The 20,722-nt window shown below is 47.6% G+C and overlaps 1 protein-coding gene across 1 annotated transcript in view; it reads right to left on the bottom strand.

Moving 5' to 3' along the window:
* Window positions 1-20,722, bottom strand: part of RP1 (RP1 axonemal microtubule associated) — a 240,092-nt gene that overhangs the window by 30,762 nt on the left and 188,608 nt on the right. Inside the window, exon 29 of the mRNA XM_074354881.1 lies at window positions 16,485-16,648. Coding sequence (XP_074210982.1) covers window positions 16,485-16,648 — 164 coding nt within the window. The remainder of the gene's footprint in view (window positions 1-16,484; window positions 16,649-20,722) is intronic.

The following is a 20,722-nucleotide window of genomic DNA, read 5'->3' as shown; positions in this document are numbered from 1 at the left end:
GTGAAAGTTCCACCAAACGAGAGAGCACTGAGGAACCGGCCCACGGGAGAGAGAGCTTTGACAACACAGCAACCGGGGCCCTGGCTTCATGGGCAAACTGGGACACAGAATCCCACGTCCCACGCCGCCCACCAACACGCGGAGTCACGTTACAGGGCCTCTTCGCTGCAGACGTCCCTGGGGGAACGCTGGGAAAGCTCACCAGGCTCTGTCTGTTCTCACGATGGCTGTCGGACACCCTGCTCTCGACCGGCAGCGAGGCCGCGTCCTGCCCTGGCCGCACGGCGGCATCTCGGATCCTTCCCGGGGACGCGCGGCGACTCTGAGCAACTCTGAGCGACTCTGAGCGACTCTGAGCTGTGTTTGTTGGGGTTCTGTTTCGGTTTTGCTCTAGAGCCATCTCATGGGCTCATTCCTTCTAGGCTGATATCACCCTCAGGCTCTCTCCCTTCTTAGGATTCCATGAGCACCTTGGAAACTTTCATAAGTCCATTCGTTTTCAGAATTTCAATAAGAATGGGGGGGGGGGGTTCGCATGAAATTAACCCAGTCTCACAGTGGAAACCCAATGAACATTCGAGCTGTTTTTCCGGGGCCGTAACAGCTCTGAGGACTGCCGTCTGCTGGGAGAAGGACTTTCTGCTGAACTTACGTGTTACTTTAAATCCTTGCAGCGAGTCTGTAAGATACACAGAATTCTCTCCTTTTTGCAGAAGAGGAAATGGAATTCAGAGCAGTTGTGTTATTTGCCCAAAGCACCCTGGTCCCTAAGTTTCAGAGCAGGGACTTTACTCAAGGAAACCGGATTTCATAGAACAAGTCATTTCCACCCAAGGGCACAGGAGAACAGTCTAGATGATCCCACCCTGGGAGGCGAACCCAGTCCACGCAGGAAAGCAAAGCAAAAGTCAACAGGACGGGCAGGCACAGTGGGTGCTCCAGGCACGGGTCGGCTTGTCTCCTCCTTCCTCCCCACCCTCCATGTCTACACAGTCATCCTGCGTGGACGCGGCCCATGTCAGGTGAACGCTGCGTGGGACTGTCCCTGTGAGAACCAGCTCTCAAAGAGCCTACCGCATTCTCCAGGGAATTATGTAATGTTTTGTTGGCAAGAGCAAACGATTAGACAATGTTAAGACTGATTCAGTCAAAATGTCCTTTGCATCTGCTGAGCAGGGCAGGTTTTCCATTTTGCTGTAAGGGAAGTCTGCTCCCCAGGTGGAGGCCTGCTTTACTTGGTGTATTTCTACTCACGTCTGGGGCAAAGAGTAACCATTTTTGCAAATGGTGACACCACACTGTGGCACAATTAAACAGTAGAGCAGAGGCCTGGCCCTGGGAGGGCTGTTCACAAAACTCAGTCCCTCGAGACAGTGCGACAGCCCCGAGGTCCGGAGCGCTGCCCTCGGCCTGCTGGGTGCTGTCAGGGAACTCAGTCTCTGGGTCTGGCTAAAGGGGAACGAGAACTATGCCACGGGAACCGTGTAGATGTTGGGCGTGTCGCCTGCTGTTAGGAGACTCAGGACACTGCTAGAGACGAGGTAGGCGTGATCAGCGTCCGGTGCCTACGGCGTCACTTTCGCACTTGAAACGTGACTCATTTTCCTGGCCTGCAAGCTTTCAAGTCGGGCTGGGCGTCCCCTAACACCCCCTCACCATTGCCCACGGAGTGATTCTTCCAGAAAATGAGAGCTAAAGCTACATTGTGGCTGGTGGCACAGCAGTGTTGATCCCAGTTTAATCTGTTGGCCAGATGGATTAGTGAGAATGAGTTACCACCGGCATTTAAGACACTGAAGTAGCTTCAGGGGATTATCGCACACGTGAGCCCTACGTCCCTCACTTTCTAATTCGGTAGATAAATGGTAGGTAGGTAGGTACGCAGGAAGGAGGGAAGGAAGGAAGGAAGGAAAGAAGGAAGGGAGGGAGGTAGGAAGAAAGGAAGGAAGGGAGGAAAGGAGGAAGGAAGGAAGGAAGGAGAAAGGTGTAGCGATGGAAGGAAAGAGAGAGGGGGACCTGGAACCCTGTAAAAGAGGCTACTCTTGCTTGAGGCATAAAAGTAACATGTACTCATAAGACAAAGGAAAATGAATGGAAATGAAGACTTAAACAAACTTATAGAGGTTTCTAAGATTGATTATGAGAAGCCAGGCCTGAGGATGTTTGAACATTAATCTGTGTATGATCGTGGGATCGGAGCCGCTATGTGCATTTTATAAGGAAACAGCAATCTGGCAAACGGCCGTATTCTCGCGGCACTGACGACATCTGTTTTTCTCTCGGTCTTGCTGCCACGCGGTTGTGCCCACTCTGTAACGTACAGACTAGTCTTAGAGACGAGGATACCAACTGTTCCCAGAACTGACTCCACAAGTATTTTCTACACGAAATTTTAAATGCTTTGAGTAAATTATAACTGAGCCCTCTCCCCAAGACTGCAGTGCGGTCTTTGGTGAGGAGCAGGCAGAGCCTCGCCTCGCTGGGCACAGTGAGGACGGGAGACATGTGGTATGTGAGCTCCCCACTTGGATTTCTCTGTGCAACCTGGGTTCCACGAGAACCATCAAGATCAAGCCGTAAACTTGCATCAACTGAAAGCTGGAAACTTGAGAGAGTCTTGAATCTTTTGAATCTGTGGATTCTACCGATTTCTTTTTAAAGTCGAAATTTTGAAATATGTGTTTAAAACTCACTGGCACTCTCAAGTCTGTCCACGTCACAGATATTTGCGGGCCTGCGTCTGGCAGGACTGAGAACTGAGGAAGCAACAGTATGTGTGACCCGGGCCACCCCTTTGTCCAGGGAGCGTGTAACTCGGACGTGAACTCAGATTCAAAGTGTTAGTTACAGACGCGGTGATGCTAAGAGAGGGCCTGTGGGGACAGACCAAGTGTTGACTTACGGTCGTCCAGAGCTCAAGGAATGTCGCGTTTCATCGCTCACATCACATGCCGTGCTGACGAGACTGTGCTGAAGGTGGGCCTGGGGATGGTCAGTTACAGGAAGACACGGTCTGTAACAGGGACGAGGTCTGCTCAGTAGAAGCAGGAACAACCGCGAGGAAGGCCGCACATCAGCATGTCACGCAAAGCAAATCCAGGCCCCCCCCCTGCGAGAAGGGAGCCCCTCCTCCGGCTCTGTTACAACAAGCCAGGGGCAGGCACCGCCCACAGCAAGGGGACTGGAGACCGCTCTGCAGCGTTGGTTTTGCTACCCCTTCATCCTCTATACAAAACTACATGTCACAGCGTTCCGAGATTACCCTGGTATGTCCCCCACATTCACGTGTTGAAATCCTAACCCTCCACCGGGTGGCGCTGTGGGGGCTGTGGGAGGTCATACAGCTGTGAGGGTGGAGCCCTCAGGAGAGGGATTAGTGCCCTTGTAAAAGGGTCCCCAGAGAGCACTCTGTTCCTCTTTGAGCCACGTGAGGACACAGTGGGAAGCTGGCAGCAGCAACGTGGAAGAGGGCACTCCCCTGCACCCAGCCACGCAGACACCCTTAACCAGGCTTCCCACCTTCGCAACCGCGGGTGGTGCTTTGTCTAGCAGCCCGGTGGGACTAAGCCAGCCACCCTGGGCTTGGCCCTCTGCGTGTGCGTTTCACCCTTTTTTCCGTGCATTTGCACAGATTGGAGCCTCTTATCATGGGGAGTGACGGAAATAAAGATTTGTCCTGATGACAGGCCCTGCTTTAAAGTGGGGGGTGGGGTGGAGGGACGTGCCACCTTCCACACCCTGCTGTGACTGGCAGTGGTGACACGCAGTGCAGACCTTCTGCGTCATGTTGGACAGACCCTCCTCTCCTCTCCACGTCATTTAACAGTGACCAGCAGTGTCTGAACGGGGATTTTCCGCAGGAACAGTGTGCGCATTACATGCGTCGTTTGTTGCAAGAATGGGAAATCTCTTTCTGAGGAAGGAACACACAGATTTTGGTCGGACTTACTTGGGAACCACAGTTAACAGTCAATTTATTTCCAACTATTTTCCAACAGAAGGAAAAAAAAATAATTCATTATCTGCTTAGCTTTAAGAGGCTTCATGTCTATGAAGGCGATTTGCATGTTCTCTGGGAACATCACTTCGACAATCAAATTTCATAATAATAATAAAGAAATAACGGCAAAAGGCAGACGATAGAATGGCGGAGCTTTTAGAAATCCATTTAAAAAGTGATCATCTACTAGGTGTGAGGGAACAACTGCCCCCAAATAAGAGTAAGTATTACAAATGTTCAGACAAGGCGCTTCCTGGAAACCTCTGCGCTGAGATCTGAACGATCACGTTAGTCCCCCTCACCACGGCTTTATGGGAATCAGGGCACTCCGGCACACACGTCATTTTAAAATATTGCTTAGTATTTTTTTACCCCACCAAGATAATTACAAGTTCATGCTGGTGCCAAATATAATTATGTTTCCTTCTTTCTGAGAACCGCGGCAGGGGCTGTAAGGGCGCTCAGCGGCGCACGTGCTCCGACGCGGGGCTGCTTTGAAGGGTCGCGCCTGCGCGCTCCGGCCCGCGCCGCACACTGAGGGGGGGGGGGCAGCGCTCATGGGCGGGGCTTCCATCGCCGTATCCCCCTTCCAGGCGAGCCTTCGCGCTGAGCGCTCAGCACCAACGACGCCCTAACGGGCCAGCGTCTGCCCCCGGGCAGCGCCCAGCGCGCTTCCGCCCCCCCCCCCCCCCCCCCGCCACGCGGCCGCTCGGGAGGAAACGCCGCCGCCGCCGGCGCGCACGGCGTCTGGGGGGGCGGCTCCCCCCACCAGGACCGGGCGGCACAGTTGAGGCCGCCGCCTCGCCGCCGGCGCCCACCCAGCGGCTCCCGGGGTCAGGGCGGCTGCCGCTGCCCCAGGGGAGCGTGCTGGGCTCTCCCGGGCAAGGCCACCAGGGGAGGCAGTTTCTCTTTCCTTTAGAGTGCACGGCTGGGAAAGAAACCGCCATCTTCTGGCACAAGGCGGAAATAAATACGGAGAATATGCATGACCCTGAGGCTTTTGTGACCAACACAGTCACCAACCACGGAGATGCGGCACGAATGCGCCCCGCACAACATCCCAGCGCCGGCCGCGGGCCCCGGGCCCTCCGCCGAGCCCGCGCTGACGGCGTCCCGGCACCTGCGCGCCGTCCGGTGAGAAGCAAACACACGGCTCCCTCTGGTCCTGATCCAAGCGGTGCACCGCGCGGTGAAGAAAGAGAACGCGTGAGCAAGACGGTGAGTTGTGTATCTAACGACCGCGTGAGGTGTTAACAAGCCGAACGTACTCCTGAACTTCAGAAAAGCCTCCAAGTGAAGAAGAACAAGACCCACGTGCTTCCTAGGAATGGCAATGAAGGAAGCAAATGTCACCGCCCCGAGTTGAGAAATGAAGACAGGAAAACACGGGTAAACTCTCAAGTAAAGGAGGTCAAGGTGCCGAGTACAATTAGTTGGACAAAATAAGCCGATTCAAGTACTTTCTAGAACTAGAGTTTTTAGCTTCGTGGATAGCTCAGCTTCTTTGTTAGCATTATAAAATGATATTAATTATGCATGCCCTGGGACAGATAACACGGGCGCAGAAAGAACTGGAAACTTTGCTGGGCTCTATGAGGCTGATCTAGGTTGAACGGAGTGTGGCCATGGCGTATCCTAGCAACGAGATGACCGAGTTTTCAGGTAGGAAAGAACGGGGGACCAGCAAATCTGCATCAGTGTCCGCGCCTCAGACCCTGCCAAGTCCTGGAGGGTGATACCGGTGCGGGAGAAAGATTTCTAGGAAAGAAATGGTGAAACAACAAACGTATGTACGTATGTGTGTGACTGAACTGTTATGCTGTACACCAGAAACTGACACAACACTGTAAACTGACTACACTTCAAGGAAAAAAAAAGAATGAATCCAAGTGAAAAATAAAGAGTAGGAGAGAGACCCTTGCTCGTATCTGCTTGATTTGTTAAGAAACCTAAAGCTGGAAACATGAGCTGTAACGACCAACCAGGTGTCTTAATCCGTGAGCTAACCAAGTGTTCTCAGAGGATCAGGATTATGACCCTCCCACGAGTCGCGAATCACAGTGTTAAATCAAAACCATCCGAAGCTTAGGCTGATGGCAAATCCGTGCAGGACGTGAGGGGGGCAAATACGTCCGTGTTCACGCTGTCAGCAGCCAAGTGCTGCTGGACAAGGGGCAGAAGCAAGGACACCACCGTCCACTCACATGAGGCACCCTAAGGCCACCCTGTGGACAGCTGTGGGCAGGGCAGCCTGGTCAGTGGGGCAGAGTAACTTCCATGCGGTAGATCTACGTCCACAGAGGGCAAGGGCTTCTGGGGGATCACCAAGTGGCAAACATATCGCTGCTCCTGATTCTGGGAGAAGAGCGAGCTTTATTGGATCTCAATGGACCCCACATCCCATAACCTCCCCTTCACTTGGTTGATGAAGAGGTTTCAGGGCTATGATGGTTAATTTTTGTTAACTGAGGTATAACTGACACACAACATTAGTTTCAGGTGTACCTCACAATGATTTGATGTTGGTATATACTGCAAAATGATCAACACAAGAAGTCTAGTTACTTGTCACCATACATAATTACAGAATTTTTTTCTTGTGATGAAAATTTTTAAGATTTATTCCCTTAGCAACTTTCAAAGCTACAATACAGTATTATGGAGTATAGTCACCAAGCTGCACATGATATCTCCATGATTTAAAACACCTCCAGTACTTCACACATTTATCCTTACACAGTCAAAGGAGCGATGGATTTAGTGAGATGAAGACCTGGGCTGTGGCACATTTTAGCAAGGGAAGTCTCCAGCCATGTAACTACCTTCCTCCTGCCTAAAGAGGATAATATCATGCCCCATTTAGAAGAGCTTTCTCTCTGAAGGATGGATGAGTGATACCCCCTGCCCTGTTCTTTGAGATGTGTTATGAGCCTCAGCCTCTTAATCTGATGGGCAACGAGACTGAAAGACTGACAGAGCTTTGACAGACCTAGACTCACAGAGGTGTGCGACCATGGCTCTTCCAAGTTACCTGTTATTCCATAGCCTCCATCACAGCAGGTGGAGAAAATTTAATTAGACGCTGTATGTAGACGACTTCAAACAAACCTGGCTCTTTGCAGGTGGTCAGTAAATATTAATTCTGACGCTCTGTCATGCAAACAAGAATAAGACATCTCTGCCACCGAGAACCTGCTTGTTTGGTTCAGTTTTCTCTCAAAAACCTAATTTTGCGGCAAATCGGACTTTAAAGACAAAGGTAACAAAGTGATGCACCCCGGCTTATTCTGGGTACCACACAGTCAGCACTCAGTAACCTTGACGACGGTATTGTCTGAGAGCGAGAACTCCCCGTCGCCCCTTGAGATGCTAAATGTTCTTCCTCACCCATTACTGGCAACAATTTTTTTTTAAAAAGGAACATTTTTAGTAGAAACACAGAAAAGGAAGAGGGACTATGTGAGCCCTTCCTTGACTATCTTTGTGGCTAATATTCCAGTCACACCCTCAAAAGTATTACCAAGTGAAGAGCAAGCCTGATTATGTAAGGCGCACGTGCTCACAAGCAGCAAGACGCAGAACTCCAGGGGCTGTGCTCAGGAAGCAAACACGGGTCAAAGGACGAGAACTGTGCTTGAAATTTCCACCCTAAGAGCCAGCGCCTCGCCGCTCGCCAAACAGCAGTCCCACTTCCTGGCTGACGGCGCAGGCAAGGGGATCCCGTGAGGAGAGATGGGTTTAGTGGTTTTAATCAGCCACCGCGAAGATAGGCGTCTATGGTTCTACACTGGGAAGACGTCCGTCTTCAAGCGCTCTCCAGTTGATAGTACGTTAGGGAAAAGCAAAGCGAGGACAGTGCATCTGTTACCTTCTTCAGTTTCTGCGCCAGATGCAGCCGCTCTGCACGAGAGCAGGGCGGGCTCCGCTCAGAGCAGCGCTTGCCTTGCAGCCCTCGGCGCGCGTCCCCGGGGCTGGAGGCCGCCCCTGTGCAGGGGGCGCTAGGCCCATCGCCCGCAAGCTCCAGGTGCCTTGGAGCAGCCGGGCTCTCTCACGGCCTGGAAAGCGCTGGCAATGCCCCTCTGCCTTGTGCGGCGCCCGCGGACACGGGGAAATCTAGGGACATGGAGAACGTTCCCACGGCACGAGCCTGCGACCGGGGCCGCTGCCGGCGGAGTCGGCCCTGACGCCCTGACTCAGCGCGGGGCCCACCGGCTCGCTTTTCCAGCTGTGCGAACTCGAGGACTTTTTAAAACAAGTTCAGTTAGCTTGACACAGCTTCCCAGGGTTTAGTATTCAGCAGGTAAACCCCTTGTTTCCTTACTATGTCTTTTTGCCTGGTAAATCTTTGTCCTTTTTTGTTAGTTTTTTTAAACCAGTGAATTTTAAGTGGGTCTTAATAACGCTGATGTAATTATTCATGTGTTTTACCCCACATCACACAGACGACAGACTCTGATTCTCAGTATCAAAAGTTCCACCTACTAATGATTACTTCATACCCTCCCAGGGAGATGCAGTCAGATTACCGGTTTTAACGTGGCTTGGGGTAGGTCCTTGCTGTGTGCTTGTAACATGCAGACACACAGGTCATTTGTTTCTTTTTTTTTTCACTTTTACGGGTTCCTTTTTTTTAATTAATGTTTTTAATTACATAAAATATTTATATGCTTCCAAATCAAAACAGCAAAACAAAGTTTATTCAAAAAAATCTAGTTTCTTTCTAGTAAGCTGGACCCCTCGGACCTAGCCCCTCCCTCCCACGTATGTAACTATTCATTGCCTTATAGTTTCTCTTTCAAATTATTATTTTTAATTTAAGAGAATATGTATATGTGTGCACATGTGTGTATATATATTCACATATCATCCCTTGTTTTAAATAAATGGCAGCACGCATTCTTTTCTCTATTTTTTTTAACTATGTAATATATCCTGGAAATCATTTCCTAATAGTATATGGAAATATACCTCAGTCCTTAATAAAATAAGCAATTTTCTTAAGAAATATATTCAACAGTATCTATCCCTGAATAGCATTTGGGGGGTGATACTGTGTAATTCCATTACCTGTTACACATCTTTCTCTGAACCCTTAGTTTTCTTGGGCAAGTCCTCTCGGTTTATCAAATCCACTAGCTGTTGCTGGAGTCAGGATGACGTCACGGTCCTCAGGAGGCCCCCGTAAGCCCCAGTGTGGCAGGGCAGCGTCCATCCCCTCTGTCTCCTGTGCGCGTCAGCGGTACCTAACCGTCCTGCCAGCAGCTCTCAGATTTTGCCAGCGTGTCTCTGTCTGACCCTTTTCGGGAGACAGTGAAGAACACATCCACATAGAGTTCCAGTCTGCATATTAGATAGAGGCCACGGCAGCTGTGAGAACTAAACTGAAAACTGAGCTCTGATGATACTAAAAAAATAAGCCAAAGTTTTCAGTGAGGTTTTTAAAATGGTATCTTGTAGCATTTGTTGCCTGGCAAGGCAAGGAAGACACAGGGGACTCTCAGCAGAGGGGTCACTGCAGCTGAGTTCGCTGTCGATAATTTTGTATTTTGGAAGCACAAAGAAGCACAGAGGAAAAGTAAGCTATGAATCCAAAGAGACGCAGAGTTCTTCCATCCTCCAAGCCTAGTAAGCTACCTTGTCCTACAGAACGACCCTTCCAGCACAGCCTGGTCCTGGCCGGAAGGCCCACTGGCCAACAGCTGCACGAGATTCTGCTTTCGCCAGTCCCAAGACAGAACTGCAGGCCCTTCCTCCGAGCGCCTGTGGCACTTCCTGTCCACGCCGCTTCCTGGGGCCCTAGCCCACAACGTTTCTGGCTTCTTACCTATTTCATGTGTAAACGTCCTTTCTCTTCAGTGTGATTTTGCTCTTATTCTATGGTCTGTAGCTCTCAGAGGTCCTACCACAGGGTTGAAAATATTGCGTGTATAACATTTTATATATACATATATAATATATATGTTTTATATGTAGCTATATATTATATAATATGTAATATATAATAACTCTAAATACTTGCTGACCTACACTTACATAAATAATAGCCCTTGAATACCCACTTTTAGAAAGAAGAAACAATGTGCTCTTCCTAAGATACTTTTTGAAAAACTGTATGGAAACACTTTGTTTAGTTTTTATTCTATCTTTCCCAAGAAGTCTCATAGAGATTTTCTGGTCTTCCTACTCCAAATTGGTATTTTGAAGGTACTTCTCATTTTGTTTATTTTTCTCTCATTCATTAAAAAGCCTGTATTCTTAAATATCTAATACTTTCTGTTGACTATTATGATTAAATGGTCTATTTATAAGTTTAAAAGTAAATTATCTTACTTAAGGGTTGGTTTCATGTAAATCACGGCACGTCAAAATCATTTTCCATTGCTGTGAAACATGTGATTGCAGGTCACTGTTCTGTCTTCCTTGGGCTGCCAGAGCAAAGCACCACACACAGGGCGGCTCTGAGCAACAGAAATGTGCTCTCTCAGCGGCCTGGAGGCTGGAAGTCTGAGATTGAGGAGTCCGTGCTCCCTCTGAGCCTCTGGACAGAGTCCTTCCTTGCCTCGTTCTAGCTTCTGGTGGTGGCCATCCGTCGCTGGCATCCCTTGGCTTACGGCTGGATCCCCCCAGTCTCTGTCTCTGTCAACACACAGCGTCTCCCTTCTCTCTTACCAGGACACCTGACTCCAGTAGGACCTCTTGTTAATTCACATCTTAATTACATCTGCAAAGACCCTATTTCCAAATAAGGTCACATTCACAGATTCCAAGGGTTAAATTTCAATATCTTTTGGGGGGATACACCCATGACAGTCACCTATTCTTTCCTGAAATTCTCTTGTTCACTTGCTTTCCAAATGCAATAAAAATATTTTAAAATTTCTGAGTTTTCACTATGTGACCTCCTCTGTGCTGAACATTCCACACTGATGTTTAGGTATCCCGCATCATCCTCACAGCTCTCTTGGATGGTACAACTATTTTTGCCCATTTTACAGAGCATAAGATTTTAAATAACTGCTCGCAAACACACAGCTGGTCTCACTGCTACAATTTGGATCCAGGAGACCTGATCCCGGCACCCGGACTTAACTGTGCGCTACCCTCCTGCCCAGCCATTCCCGGACCAGCAGCACAGGACACGACCACTGGGGAGACGAGGACCTCACTGCTGAGCCGGGAAAACACGCCTTGAATCCAGCAATGGGAGAAACGCCCCCACTGCAAAGGTTTGGGAGGGAGTGGGAAGGGAGAGAGAGAAGCAACAAGAGAAAATTAGTATCTCAGAAGGTTTGCAAAGAAGGGAAGGAGGAAGTCGGTGATTTAAGAGCAGGGTGAGCGTCATTCCTACGTGGGTAGGCTGGAGGCAAGGGCTAGACGGGGCCTCCTGCAGAGGCGGGAAGGAGCAAGGCCGGGTGGTGAGACACAGCCCTGGAGGGCGGAGGAGGTGTAGTGAGAACCAGGCAGAGGGGCTGGGTTTGAGGTGACGCCCTGTCACCGGGTCAGCGGAGAGGGTTGGAGCGAGGTGCTTTCCTCTCGTGTCTCAGCTTTCCTAAACTTCTGACATGTGCCTCGGAGCAGACCTCAGCAAGCGCCCTTTTCCTTGTCTCCTCACAAAGCTTTTTGGCTTCTTAAGGAGGGGCCATGTCGTCGCTTCCGGCATTCCTCCAGTGAATAAAAATCGATCGCTCTCAGCGGCCAGTAATCTTTTTTGTTTAATAATTAGCCTTTATGAGAAAAATCGGATTCCCTCTGAAAAGTGGTCGCCTTCCTTCTGTAATTCATTCTGTGCTGGGGTTTTGGTTTCTGTGGTTTAGTCTGTCTTTAAGCAGAGCACTCTATCGGCTTTTCCTGATAAGAATTCACACGTGAAATGTGGTGGTCGAGACATGGGTGTCACTGAGAAACACTTCAACTTCTGTGACTGAGGGAAAGGATCAAGGTAGGTTGTCCCCAGGACCTGCCACCCACAGGAAAGTCAGCTGTGCCAGCGGGGCGACTCCTACTCGCCAAAAGAGCCGACGGAAAACACCACCAAACTCCAAGTTTCAAGTCCACCAAATAAACAAACAAACAAATAAATAAGGAGAAGGAGATAAAGAAGGAGGGTGAGGGGAGGAGGGGAGAAACGAAATTAAAAATATAAAGAAGAAAGTCAGACAGAGATGTGCCAAAAATCAGAATGCCATGCCGGCACCCATGGCCAGTAATGTGCAGAGCCACACAGACACCTAACCTTTAAACACTGAAGCGGCCGAGGTGGACGTTCCTGCCGCAGCTTCCACACTCACCGCCTTGCTCTCAGCCCCGCCTTGGCTCCCGCTGCGCCCCCTCCTGCTCCAGCCCCCACCCATGTCTCTGCACAGACGCCCGTGCCTGCAGCAGCCACCTCCCGACCACCTGCCAAGCTGCCTTCCTGCCCTCATCCATCTGACAGGTCATCTCAACTCCCACCCCATCAGGAAGACGACCCCAAACCGCGGGCAGGATTTTAAGACTCAGCCTCAGGGATTCAAAGACAAGAGTGACTTAGACTTTACATCGAGTGTTCTGGTTCCGAGCTCTTTCTGTCCGTGTAATAACACTGTAGAGGCTTCTGCGCCCGTGTTACAAAGGAGGAACGTGAAGCTCAGCAGTGTGAGGTGGTTTGCCGCATGTCCCAGGCGCTGAAGATCAGAGCTGTAACCCAACTGCAGGTCTCCTAATGCCTGCTGCTATAAATTGCTTTTAAAAAGGCAAAGCTGTATCGTGCACTCTATTCTAGGAACATAAGGGGTATTCACATGCTTGCTCAAGTGCCCTATGACTTCGCAATAAATATTAAACCTATTCATCTACAAAATTAACTGCCTTCATACAACAGTGAACCGAGCAGGAAACACCGCCTAGGACTGAATGGCTGAGCCACTAACTTTTCCCAAACAGCAGAGAATACTACTTGGTGTTTCAATTTGCAAAAATGCAGTAAAAAGCTCAGCTGCATCTCTCGGCAGGTTTGTAAGTAAATAACAACCATATATGGGATTCCTTTATGAGACCCTCAAGGTGAGGGAGATCACAAGGGAAATTTAGCAATGAGTGCCCCAGGAGAAACTAGCAAACATTAAACACGCTCCAGCCGAGTCATTTTCATTAAACTTTCGTGCTTTCAACAGGTATTCATGGGTGTCTAGTCCCCGTCAGTCAATGGGTAGGATTTAGGAGTTAGCAGCGGAATGAGGTCCAGCCTCTACAGCTGAGGAAGTCCTCTCTGCCTGCTCTCTTTAAACTTCCTGCTCTAATGGACGCTCTGCTCTGGTTTTTGTCTTGATCATTTTTCTGAACTAGTCTTGTCTTTCCAGCTTGGCTCTCAGTGACATTGCAGGTGTCCTGTCGGGCTGACTCTGCAGTCTAGGGAGGGTAGCCGTCAAAACTACTGCAGAGGCTGACATTGTTTTTGCAACCCTTGTTTTTGAATCAAGAATCCTCCTCTACTGTTTATACCATCCTACAGTCAAGTCCCCCTTCAAGACCTGAGGTTGGGTCGGGAGAACATCACAGTTGCCCCACATTGCCCCCTGCAACATGACCCAGTTACACAAAAGGGAAAGTTTCGCTGTTCTGACAGTGATGAGACAGTCAGTGTTCAACACCACTTGGCTGGTGGCTCTTAAATTCCATGCACTTGGTCACGTGACGTATTATAGGCTCAACGTCGCACTTACCTCAGGCCGGTTCTTACTTGTCCTCGGCGGATTGCAGGAACCATAGCCATAAGAAGAAGCTTCCACAGAGGAACAGAAGTTCCAATAAAACAGAAAAAAAGTATGATGAAGGTAAAGGGGAGAGCAGGGCTTCCAGAATGACATATTGAGGCCCTCTGTAAATTCACTCCTCCACAAACGCAATGGCAAAAATTACTGAAATCAAAATTTCAAGAGCTCTGGAAATTAACCAAAGGCTTGCAGCAACCTGAGGGGCATGTGATCAGCGAAAACGCAAACCTCAGAGAGAACAGGAGGGTCTGTGCGTTGTGGCTTCATCTGCTCCCACTTCTCTCTCACCAGTTCCACAGCAGCCTTAAGAACCAGCAACTTCGCACCCATGGTAGCCGTGAAAACCAACAGGAAGGCAGTGTACATCCAGACACAGCACAGCCAAACTACTGAAAGCCAGAAATAAGGAGAGAGCCTTGAAGGTGGCGGAAAAAAAATAACTCATCACAGACTGATTGTCAATAACACTAACAGCTGACTTCTCACCAGAAAGCAGTGGGATGATGTCTTCAAAAAGCCAAAAGAAAACCGTCAACCAGGAATTCTATATGCAGATTAAGAGGTTCCCAAATAGAGAACAACAGAGAGCCCACCAATAGCAGAACAGCCCTGCAGGAAAAGCTAACGGAGCCCTTCAGGCCGAGCTGAAAGGACACCAGAAGCAATTCAAACCCAAACCATCGAGAAAGTCAGAAGATGACCCACAAAATGGGAGAAAACATTTCAAAAACATATATATGAGAAGAGACTCGTGTCCAGAATGTACAAAGGACTCTTAAGCTCATTAGTAAAGAGATAAATAATCCAATTTTAAAAAAGCAAAGAATTTGAGTAGACACTTCTCCAGTGAAGATACACAAATGTCAACAAACACATGAAAAGATGCTCAGCCTAATTAGTCCTTAGGGAAATGTATCAAAACCACAGTGAGACATCACATCATACCCTCCAGGACGGCCAGGATCAAACAGACAATAACACATTCCTGCGAGAAGGCAGACAAATTTAGGAGCCCTCACACGCTGCTGGTGAGAATGCAAAAATGTTTCAGCCACTTTGGAAAACAGCTTGGCGGTTCCTCAAATGTTAAATGCAGAGTTACCATACGATCCAGCCATTCTGTTCCTAGGTATCTACCCAAGAGAGATGATAGCGTATGTCCACAGGACGAACTGGATGCTCACAGCATTATTCATAGTAACGAGTCCTACTCATAGCTGAGAAATAGAAACAACCCAAATGTCTATCAACTGGTGAACGGCTAAATAAAATGTGAAATATCCGTAAGATTTAATATTAGCCATAAAAAATGAAATACTGACACTTGCTGCAACGTAGATTAACCTTAACACGTGATGCTAAATTTTAAAAAGCCATACACAGAAGACTCCACGTTGTATGACTCCATTCATGTGCATCACCGAGAACAGGAAAATCTGTGGGGCTAGAAAGGAAATGACTGGCTTCCAAAGGCTGGGGATAAGGTGACTGCAGAGGTCCTGCCCCCGCGTATGGGCTTCCTGTGGGGTGATGGCAGCGTCCTAAAGTTAGAGTGTGATGAAGGTCGTACGACCCCGTGAACGTACTGAATACCATGAATTGTGCACTTTAACTGAGCGAACACTATGGTATGTGTGAATCCACCTTCACAAAGCCTTTTAACAAAAAGAAGTGCAGATAAACTTACATAGATCCACAGTCACATCCTGCAACCTGCAATAGTGCTGAGAAATTTTAATTAAAAGATATTAAACATGTAGCAGAAATATGCAGACCATGATTTGGGGTGTGTAGTGATGATTTAACAACAATTAAAACACATCAGTTACTATCATGTGCTACTGGGCACAGTGCTGTACACTGTTACAAAGCACTTTGTCAGAATGGGTCAAGATTAATCCCATTTCTCGGAATTTGTCATAAGAAAATAAGATAGCTTTGGTTAGAGGGAAGAAGAAATGAAGATTTAAAAATGTGTTCATTATAGCGCCATTTATCACAGTAAAACCTAGAAGCCATTTAAATGTCCAACAGTGGCAAAGTCCTTTATTTACCCATGGTTAATGAAATGGTAAATTTCATATACTCAATATTTCATCAATAAAAATCATAATTGGAAAGACCAGCTCCGTGTTTAACTAAGGGGGTACAAAATTTCCCACATACCACAGCGTTAATAGCAAACATTCATTGAGCATTTGGGGCACTAAACACTTTCTATGGATTGATTCATTTAATCCTCATGGTAACCCTATTCAGGCACACAGCAGTGAAGGAACTTATAGAGGCCACCATGCTGGTCAGTGGGGAAGTCAGCATTTGAATCTTGGCCCTCTGACTCCTCAGACCATGTCCAAACCATTAGGTTGTGCCACCTTCCCAGCAAAGCGTCGTGCTCCACGCAGACGGACAAGGACGAGAAAAGACATTCAAAGTGGAAATAGCCAACTACATGGCAGGATTAGGAGTAAATGTTCTTTACTCTGATTTTTAAACTTTCTCAAGTTCATAGACTTTGTTGGCTTTATACAAATAAAAAGTAAGGGAGAAACAAAAATCTTACGTTCCTGCATTATTCTTGTTTCCCACCTCCCTTGGGGTAGAAGATTTCATGTTTACCAAGAAAGTGTAATGCAATACCAAAACAAACAAACCAGAATATTCTCCATCCCATCCTAGGCAATGTTTATCATGATATGTCTTAGGAAGAAAGTTATACGTATCAATTTTACCTTGAATATATCTGCACTGTTGGGGTTAAACAGGTGGTGTTTCCCAGATCCCAAAATAATGGGACCTGAACATCTTGCTTCTCCATAGACATAAAGAGATACTGTTGCCGTGGTGCCGGCATTTTCAAGATCCCCGGTGACAACTGTCACCTTCCAATCTCCTTCTGCAAAGGAAAAAAAAAAATCAATACGAAATTGTGGAGAAAAACCATGCTGATACTAGGAAACGAAGAATCCTACATAATCAACTTAGTTATGAAATGGATAATTTGTGAAATCAGTAAGTTTTAAAATAGTTGCTAATCATGGACTCCTTTTGGAAGGTAGCATGTTAACAAGTTTTGGAAATACTATAGCATTTTAATCACAAAGCAAATAAGCAGTGGGCTTTTCAGGAGAGCAGATATTTGAGACGCATTTAGTACCAGTGCTTGGCTCGAAGGCGTGAGGAGTTTACTTAGGTATCACTGTCAAATCTCTTAGTGTGGATGGATACAGATACACTGAGAGCCTGACGTGAAGGCAGTATCTGCACGAGGGAGCGCCCTGTCAAGCTGGGGCTGGCAACACAGTTTGGTGATTCTAGCAGAATCACGGTGAGGATGTGGAAGACCTAAAAAACAAAGCCAAAGGAGCTAAAATTTTTTTCAAGAAAAAATACTGGAGTCCCCTAAGGGCTGGAAAGAACCAACAAATCAGGAGTAACATGCTGTTTGTAAGACCCAGCCAGGGGAGCTGAGTTTGGGAGAGGGAGGATGAAGACAAGACGCATGTGAAATTGAGAAAGACAATGTATCGTGTAAGCAGAATGGATGGCTGAGCCCCCTGCCGTGGCGATGCTGGGCGCACCGGAAGGCTGAGTGCGCAGAGCATGACAGAAAACATCTTTTAACAAGATCTACGACTTGTTCCACGATTGGTTTCATTGGAAAGATAAATTGAGATGGTATTTATTTGATCATTTTGTGCACTTTGGAAAACTGCACCATCAACCCTGCAGCGGTAAAACCCTCTTGACGCTGAGCCCACATCAGGCAGTCAGGCGTGACAGGGGATGAGGTCCTGCGGGCGGACCTCTCCTCATCGCAGGGCATCCCTGGATTGCAGGGGCGACCTAAAGATGTCTTCGTTGCTATTTTTAAAAGCCCCGGAAACACACACTGCCTTTTGAGTATTTTTTATATTTTCAAACATTATAGTTTGAAGACTCATCACCATTCTGATCACCTGAGTTCTCAGTGATGCCTCCCCCAAGAGGTTATCTTCCTTTTTAATACATAATGCTACTCTCTCTTCCCCAATATATCCACAAAGATCACTCGAGTATCTCTAACTGGCTTCACAAAACTTGTGTCAAGTAAACTTTGTGTAATTCTACATCTGACAATAAAGGTGGAACTTAACATGGTACCAAAAAGCCAAGGAGGGCAGAACCAAGGCGGGGTGCCTGCCACGTCTGCCACGTAGGATGTGTGCTTTGAGGAAACGCAACTCATGCAGGAAAACGGGAAACACACACACTTGAACTACAATTCCATTGAGAATCATATCACGGTATCAGTGCTTAAAGAAGGCTTTCCGCCTGCGCTTTGATGCATAATTCAAGAAGGTAAAGAAGCTCCTTCCTTTTCTTAGGTCTCTTCCATCGCACCCTCCTCCTTCCCCTGCCGCCGGGGCCTGCCCTGGGGCTCGGCATCACGCGGTCACCGCGAGAAGGTCAGGAGTGAGCTCGCACAGCGGCTTGGATGTCGTTCACTAAAACAGAGACAAACATCCACGCACCACGGATGTGTGTAGCTCTCCTGTGTCTTCCCTTGTGGAACCAGCATGTCACCAGGGCGTGAGCTTTAGAGTAACGAATGGAATGCCTTCGGTGGTGATTTCTGTTATTTTCAAGTTTTCCTGGGCATGATTTTCTTTTCTGCTGCTGGACAAAAGCAAGTGCTTTCCTGCAGTTCTATAGTATGCTTTTAAAGCGTGACCGCTTAACTTCTCTAAGAATGTCTTGCTATCTAAGATACAAGATAGTTAGGAACATTTGTTGAAAATAACGTTAGAAATACTCTGAGACTATGCTGAAAAGTTCCACTGTCCTGAGAAACAGTTTGTTTTTATCAGAGCTAAAAGTATGTTTATACTGTTTGTATTACTTATAATATTGTCACAATTAAAAGTTTTTCCCCATAATTTTCTATTGTGAAACTTTCTTCACCCCCCCAAAAAAAATCAAAATAACATGAGTTCAGATATCTTGTCTCTACAAGTTTCTGTCTTTTTTTCTTTATTTATGGGTGCCATTTGTTCAACCCCAAGGAGTCACACCAAAAAAACACTGTCATCTGTTAACCCTTTTAGAAATCATTTCTATTAATATGCAAAGCTCCCAAAGGAAGAAAGAGAATTTCAAGTAATTGAAGTTTAAATATTTATCTTATATTTACAAGGATTTTGAACAGCTTTAAAAAAAAAAAAAAGTTTGCTGATGATGCAAAAAGCCATTGCTGCTCATCTACCTCAGGTAACTCGTAATAAATGTGGATGTCCTGTCAATAAGGCAGTAAGGTTTAACAGGAACCTTCCTAACAATGAGGAGCATACAGCCTGTCATCTGCAGTCCCGCACAGCTACGGGCAGTAAGTATACACACTGCAGGACTGGGGCGCCCTGAACTTCAGGATGTAATGCTGCAGCAACGTCTGGGACTCAGTAACCCTTGCTGACCAGCCGATTTACAGATATTAAGTGTCCACATGATGGACAAGCCTGTGGAAGACATTTAAGAGGCTAAGGGACCACGTGAGTCGAACTGTTAGGTCAGACTCAGCAGAGTTTACAGATCTGCCCTGATACCAAGTTTGCCAACGGTTCACTAGCAACCACAGGCCAAGCGTTCTTCCTTTGGAGAGATGACAGACGCGGGGTTGGCAAACGATTGTGCACTGGCCAGATCCAGCCTGCCGCCTGTTTTGGTCATTAAAGTGTCACTGGACACGGCACCGTCATTGGTGCATGACCTGTCAGGGCGCCCTGCTGCTCGAGCGGAATACCAGGTTTATTTACCATAGACAGCCTGGACAAACCAGGCGTCTCCTGCCCGCTCACGCTGCATTATTATTAAAGACGTCCTCACCATGTTAATCCCTTCCCACCCCTTTTCCCTCTGGTAAATGGTGAGCTCTAGGTTTGTAGACACTAACCAATATACATAAAATAGGTAAACAAGTTTATACTGTAGAGCACAGGGAACTATTCTCAATATCCTGTAGTAACTTATGGTGAAAGGGAATATGAGAGCAAATATATGTATATTTCTATATGACTGAACAATTATGCTGGACACCAGAAATTGGCACAGCATTGTAAACTGACTATACTTCAATAAAAAAAAATTAAAAATAAAGAAGGCCTCACCAACCTCTCCCAACCCACTTGCTCTTCTGCAAGTGACCATTCTGCTCCTCTGTTTTTTTAATTTAATTTAATTTTTTAATTGAAGTATTGTCAGTTACAATGTGTCAGTCTCTGGTGTGCAGCACAATGTCCCAGTCATGCATACACATACATATATTCATTTTCATACTCTTTTCATTAAAGGTTGTTACAAGATATTGAATATAGTTCCCTGTGCTACAGAGAAGAAACTTGTTTTTTGTAACCTACTTTTATATATGGTGGCTAACAGTTGCAGACCTCAGACCCCTGAGTTTACCCTTTCCGCCCCCACCCTGTGACCATAGATTGTTCACTGTGTCTGCGGGTCTGTTTCTGTTCCGTAGATGCTGCTCTATTAACAGGTGGAGTCTGTGTCCCTCCCTTTGAGTCTGGGCTGCCCTTGGCCAATACAAAGCAGCACAAGTGGCACTCGGGGACTTCCAAGTCTGAGTCAGCCTGGGCTGGTGAGAGCACGCCCTGGTGGACCCCAGGAGCCGCGCTGTGAAAACCCAAGGCACACAGAGGCCTCAGGCAGATGGGCCACTGCAGGCGAGCACCCGGCCCCGGAACCGGCAGCCTGGCTGAGCCCCCAGGGCAGCCCCACCCGCTGCACCGCTGGACTAAAATCCCAGGAGAGGTTCCGTCAGAGTCACCTGGCCGAGCCACGCCGAGCCGCTGAAAGGCGGCAGCTCACAGCGAATTCCTGCTTTGAGCCGCTGCTTGTTTTGGGGTGGCTTCCTGTGCGCAGAACAGCAGGCGAGAGCATTTCGCGGACGGGAGCCTTCAATTCCCTTTCACTTACAGAC

The sequence above is a fragment of the Camelus bactrianus genome, chromosome 29, assembly GCF_048773025.1.
Source record: "Camelus bactrianus isolate YW-2024 breed Bactrian camel chromosome 29, ASM4877302v1, whole genome shotgun sequence".
Classification (NCBI taxonomy): Eukaryota; Metazoa; Chordata; class Mammalia; order Artiodactyla; family Camelidae; genus Camelus; species Camelus bactrianus.
Note: the sequence above shows the minus strand (reverse complement) of the source record. Positions and strands in the feature narration are given on the sequence as shown.